We start from the raw sequence: 5,766 nt of genomic DNA, 5'->3' as shown, positions 1-5,766 counted from the left end.
TGCGTCAACTGATAAATCATATGACTTTTTTCTTCTTTATCCCGTTGATATGGTAGATTATATTAAATGATTTTCAAATACTGAACCAGCCTTGCATATGTGAATTATTCCATGTTGGTCATGTATAAATCTTTTTATATATTGCTGGGTTCAATTTGCTATTATTTTGTTTAGGATTTGGCATCTAATTTCATGATATATACTAGTCTTTTTCTTTCTTTCTTTCTTTCTTTCTTTCTTCCTTTCTTTCTTTCTGAATTTGTCTGATTTTTGTGTCAGGGTAATCCTGGTCTCACAAAATGAGTTGGAACTATTCCTTCCTCCTCTATTTTCTAAAATAGATTGTGTAAAGTTGGTTTTAATTCTCCTTTAAATATTCTGAATTGTCTTTTTATTGGTAATTGATGCTCTGTTCATCTTATCTCTCATGGTTTGAACATAGGCAATCCATAACACTCTCACTTAAAAATAGGAATAAAAACTTGCCCATTTTATCTTACATGAAAATTTTCTAGGACATGTGGGGACACAGTCCAATTCCTCGTCTTCCGATTCTCAGGTGCAGTGCTGTCAATGCTGGATATGGTCAGTCACTCAGATGACTTTGGCTAGCCTGATCTTAAGCACTAAAAATGCTCAGGTAAAGCCATATCTACAGGTATAAATAAGTCAAGAAGTGCAGTTAGGAAAACTTTGATAAATATTCTCTGCTGTCTACTCTTGCCACATTGCTAGGCTAGCATTTTCTGTTGCACACTGATAATGAAACTTAGAGCTCATTTACCACCAGTGAATAAAAAGAAGGGCAGACATTGTCCTTTCCTTCTATTCTTCCACCTGAAAATATAGGAATGGGAAGGATGAACTCATCTGCTTGTACAATTTATACATTGTATATAAGCTTATTTATTTTATATGAGCTTATCTATCTATCTATCTATCATCTATTATTTCTCTGTCTGTATTCTTAGATATTATCTAGTTTAAGTTTCATGTCTTACAAATAACGACACTGAGGCTTGACAGAATGATATGTTTAAAAAGAGAATTTTGGGGGCGCCTGGGTGGCTCAGTCAGTTAAGTGTCTGACTTCAGCTCAGGTCATGATCTCACAGTTCGTGAGTTCAAGCCCCATGTCAGGCTCTGTGCTGACAGCTCAGAGCCTGGAGTCTGCTTTGGATTCTGTGTCTCTCCTGCTCACTCTATGTCTGTTGGTCTGTCTCTCTCTCAAAAATAAATAAATGTTAAAAAAAAATAAAAACAGAATTTTTTTTATTAGCATCAAGTCCAATTCTATTTGTTTATATGAGAAATGGAAAGATTAGATGCCTTAGTTTTTTCCTTAGGAAATTTTTTTTCTTCTTTACCTGGCTCCAGAGTGTGTTGGGAGCTGTAAGAAGAGGGGTCAAGACACCGATGACTATTATTAATAGGAATGCTGAAACTACTAGTTGTTGAAATGACTGGTAAGCCAATTTTAGAGTAACTTTTTTCTTCCTCTTCTGTTTTGCAGGAGAGCCATGGATTACTACAGAAAATATGCAGCTGTCATTCTGGCCATACTGTCTGTGTTTCTGCATATTCTCCATTCTTTTCCTGATGGAGAGTTTACAATGCAGGGTATGTGACCAAACAGATTTTCAGCAATAGGGAAAACACACACTTCTAGATATATGTCAATAACTCCATTAATTACATTTCTACTTCCTTTTTAAATGTGATAAATCTTTGCTGCTGGATACATACCTAGGCACTTTTAGATTGTAAACATGAAGTTAAATTAGTTTCCAAAAATCTATAGTGAAGTTTATCTAACATGTCCATTTAAATAGCAGCATATACATTGTCATCTGAAACAGATTCCATATTATTTTTTATCTGAGTTTTACAAGCAGAAAATGCTCCTTATTCAGTTAGCTCAGTTTTTTTTACAGTTCTCTCAGATTTGAGAAGATTTCAACATTACTTTTGTTGATGAATTTTCACATCAGTTAACAAGTGAGAAAAACAAAACCATTTTGTGCAGTACATTTATTTTGCTGTATTGTTTGAAAAATCTCATATAGAAGCTGATATAAGTCCATCTGCTAAGAAACTGTGACCTACTCTTGGTTATGGTTTTTCTTAGACAAGTGGTAATATTTTAATCTCAGTTCTCAAGTGCGGGTACTCCATCCAATATCAGCTCTCTACACTCAACAAGTTTTCTTAATTCTGACATATTTTTCTCAGTCACTATTTGGAGTTTCCATGGGGAAAAAACAATAGCAGATTCTAAAGGGGAAAATATTTCGCCTCTGGGCAAAACTCTCCTTTCAGATGAACATGGTGTTTTCATCTGTCATATTTTGTGCTCCCTATAAGCATGCCATTAGCATTGGGATAGAGAATCCATGGTCGAAGAAAGAGGAACCACTACTCTTTTTTAAATATTTATATGAGAAACTACTACTCTTGAGATCTCCTACACATATCTGCAAAAATTGTTTCCCATGAAAATAACTATAATCAATACAAATAGATTATATGCATGAAGATTAACAGTGTTTATTATTTTCCTTTTATTTACAATAGAAAAAGAATATTTACTATCCCATAATAAGGAAAAATTCAGTTTTTTTTTAATTTTATTAAAAAAATTTTTTTAAGTAAACTCTATGCCCACTGTGGAGCTTGGACTTACGATCCCGAGATCAAGAGTCACATGCAGCCAGGCGTTCCTCAGTTTCTTTTTGAATCATCCTTGGATTATTCTACTCTTTGCCTTTTTTTGGTGATAGGGTGCCCAGAATGCAAGCTAAAGGAAAACAAATACTTCTCCAAGTTGGGTGCCCCAATTTATCAATGCATGGGCTGCTGCTTCTCCAGAGCATACCCCACTCCAGCAAGGTCCAAGAAGACAATGTTGGTCCCAAAGAACATCACCTCAGAAGCCACATGCTGTGTGGCCAAAGCCTTTACCAAGGTGAGAATTAAAGGGCCCCAGCAGCTTTCTAACAGTCCAGCCAGAGAAATGTCCTCAGAACACATCCATGGGGTTTAATGTCAGAGGTGTCTAATGACCCATCTTTGCTGGGCATTTGTACAAGGACTTCTCCCCTTTAATCAAAAGAATAACCTTGTGGGGACAGGCTGGATTTATTCAGAATGAAAGGAATAGCTGTGGAGGTGATAATGGGTAGGCTGGAAGAGAGTATAGCACACATAGTGCAAACCCAATGTTTTAGAGTGAAATATTAGCTGAAATGGAGAACGTACAAATGTAGCAAGCATCTATTTAGTACAGATGACTACAGACAATTGTATTTAACATTTTTCAATTTTGTCCATCCATCCATCCACTTTTTCCCCCCTTTCTCTTTAGGCCACGGTAATGGGAAATGCCAAAGTGGAGAATCACACAGAGTGCCACTGCAGTACTTGTTATTATCACAAATCTTAAATATTTTGCAAAGTGCGTGTTGATGACGGCTGATTTCCTGGAATGAAAAATTAATTTTTTCAGCATTTATGGCCTTGTGAGATAAAGCCCTCTTTTCATCACTAAACGACTTTGGCATGCTTCAAGGATGCGCTGCGGCTTTGTTGCCTGTCTCTTTATCCTACAGTATAATCAGAAGTCTAGTTCCTTTCATTTGGAGTGTAATACAGCATTTAGTGTGACCATAAAAAGCTGGTTCCTCTGGAAATAAAGCCTTTCAAATCATCATTCTATGTCTGGATTCTAATTTTTTTCTCAAGAGTTTATTTTTAAGAGAGAGAGAGAGAGAGGCAGAGAGAGAGAGAGAGAGAGTGAAGGAGGAGCAGAGACAGAGGAGAGAAACAGAATCCAAAGCAGACTCCAGGCTCTGAGCTGTCAGCACAGAGCCCAACGTGGGACTCAAACTCATAAAGCAGCAAGCTTCAGGCTCTGAGTTGTCAGCATAGAGCTTAATGCGGGACTTGAACTCATGAACCATGAGATCATGACCTGAGCTAAAGTCTGACACTTAACTGACTGAGCCACCCAGGCATCCCTTAAGAGTTTAAAGTCAGTTACTTTTGATACGACTAATTGAAGGGAGTGGGTCAATGGGTGAGTGGGGGTCCCATGCACTCAGTGAACTTACCCTGGAAGACCTTGCCCCTACCAAGGCTTCTAGAACAAGCTGTACATCCTTCAGCCAATGGTCTGGTTATTATTTTTTCTGAAGTTTATTTATTTTGAGAGAGAGGGAGAGAGAGAATCCCAAGAGGGGTTGAATCCATGAACTGTGAGACCATGACCTGAGTCTAGATCAGGAGGCAGTTTGCTTAACCTAATGAGCCACCCCGGCACCCTAGCCAGTGGTCTAGTTATAAAGCAATTTGTTTGAGTGAGGAAAGAAAACAAGAACTTCTACTGCTATACGTTATTATATTCCCCCTGATGAGTTTATGTAAAAGTACATATACATGAGTATGGCAATAAACGTATAAAATTTATAAATAAATAATTATGCATATATTGAGGATATGTGGTCAGGTACTTTTTACTGGTAGAAGTGTGCAAAATAAAAAAGAAATTAGAGAACACTGCTCTAAGTTTTGAGCAAGACAAAAAAAATCCTTCCCACCCTGAAATTTCTATCCACTTGGCTTATATCTAGCCAAATAGAAGTGCATTTTATTAGTCTCTGGCAACTAGGTTATAATCGAATAGTGGCTAAGGAAAGGGCATTGTTGTCCTCAACTAAAATTGGGTGTTGCTCTGATATTCCAGAGGCATTGGCTCTTATACTCCACATTCAAGCCTAGGTGGGAATGAATAAATGATGAGCGAAATACTCACTGAACACTCACTGCGGGCCAGGTGGGGTGACAAGCTTTTTACTTTAGTAGAATTTTGTGTAGTTCTATCCAAATGCATAAGAGCAGTGCCACATTTATTGAGAATTTATATTTTAAAAACAGATACTCCTTACTCTGAGGATTATAGTTTTATACATTAAATTATGTTAGCTATGGAAGAGATCAAAGCCACTCAAAAAAATCTACTTCTAAAGGAGGCTGAAATTTAAAAAAAAATCACACTGGTCACAGATAAGGTTTTCAAAAAATTTTTCAGTTATCACCAATTTGTCAAGATTCCATTTCTAAGTGAAAAGCTAGTTCCTAACAGGTTGGTAAATGCACCAGGTGTCAAGATGAAAAATGAGAATGAGTGCCTATACTTTTAAAGAAAAACAGATGAAGACATTACTTCATTTCTTCATTCATTTGTTACACTTTTTTTTTTTTAGTGTCTAGTAAGTGCTGGCACATTGCTACATCATGGGGATTCAGAGATAACAGGATTAGTCTCTGGCCATAGCACCCTGAGCGCGCCAGATCTCGTCAGAGATAACAGGATTCTTTGAAAGATAAGATTGAGAAAATATAATGCAGCTTGATTGAGAGAACAGTGGTGCTGATCATTAGTTCATCCAGACATTTAATAGATATTCATTGAGAATCTACTATGTGTCAGGTCTTGAGAGCTCAAGGGAGGATTCAGCAGGAGAAGAAAGCCTTGATCAGAGTGTCCTTGTCCATCTGGGATCATCTAATTGACAGAGGGGAAGGAGACATCCTCAAGGTCATTCAGATAAGTCAGATCAACCCTGGAGAGCACTAGGATGAAATGTCTTGGCCATACTGATGTCTTATCTGAGCATGTGCCAGGCATGGTGCTGGTCTTGGGAAGGTCAAGATGAATAAGACACAGACCTTGCTCTGCAGCAATCCATAGTCCAGTGGGGAAGAGAG

At 37.4% G+C, this 5,766-nt stretch overlaps 1 protein-coding gene across 1 annotated transcript; it reads left to right on the top strand.

Moving 5' to 3' along the window:
• Positions 1 to 1,520: 1,520 nt before the first annotated feature.
• CGA (glycoprotein hormones, alpha polypeptide) lies at positions 1,521 to 3,694 on the top strand. Its single transcript, XM_049653987.1, has 3 exons — positions 1,521 to 1,620; positions 2,781 to 2,965; positions 3,365 to 3,694. Exons 1-3 carry the CDS (start codon positions 1,521 to 1,523, stop codon positions 3,440 to 3,442), a joined length of 363 nt encoding a protein of 120 aa, XP_049509944.1. The 3' UTR covers positions 3,443 to 3,694.
• The last annotated feature ends 2,072 nt before the right edge of the window (positions 3,695 to 5,766 follow it).

Source organism: Panthera uncia, assembly GCF_023721935.1.
Source record: "Panthera uncia isolate 11264 chromosome B2 unlocalized genomic scaffold, Puncia_PCG_1.0 HiC_scaffold_24, whole genome shotgun sequence".
NCBI classification, from domain to species: domain Eukaryota; kingdom Metazoa; phylum Chordata; class Mammalia; order Carnivora; family Felidae; genus Panthera; species Panthera uncia.
The sequence above is the reverse complement of the archived record's forward strand: the minus strand, read 5'-3'. Positions and strand labels throughout refer to the sequence as shown.

What these genes read in the sequence shown, in the direction of transcription:
- CGA (XM_049653987.1), top strand. Translation starts at nt 1,521, where the DNA reads ATGGATTACTACAGAAAATATGCAGCTGTCATTCTGGCCATACTGTCT. An exon ending in TGGAGAGTTTACAATGCAGG is followed by an intron (nt 1,621 to 2,780) that starts GTATGTGACCAA and finishes TTTTGGTGATAG; the next exon opens with GGTGCCCAGAATGCAAGCTA. An exon ending in TGGCCAAAGCCTTTACCAAG is followed by an intron (nt 2,966 to 3,364) that starts GTGAGAATTAAA and finishes CTTTCTCTTTAG; the next exon opens with GCCACGGTAATGGGAAATGC.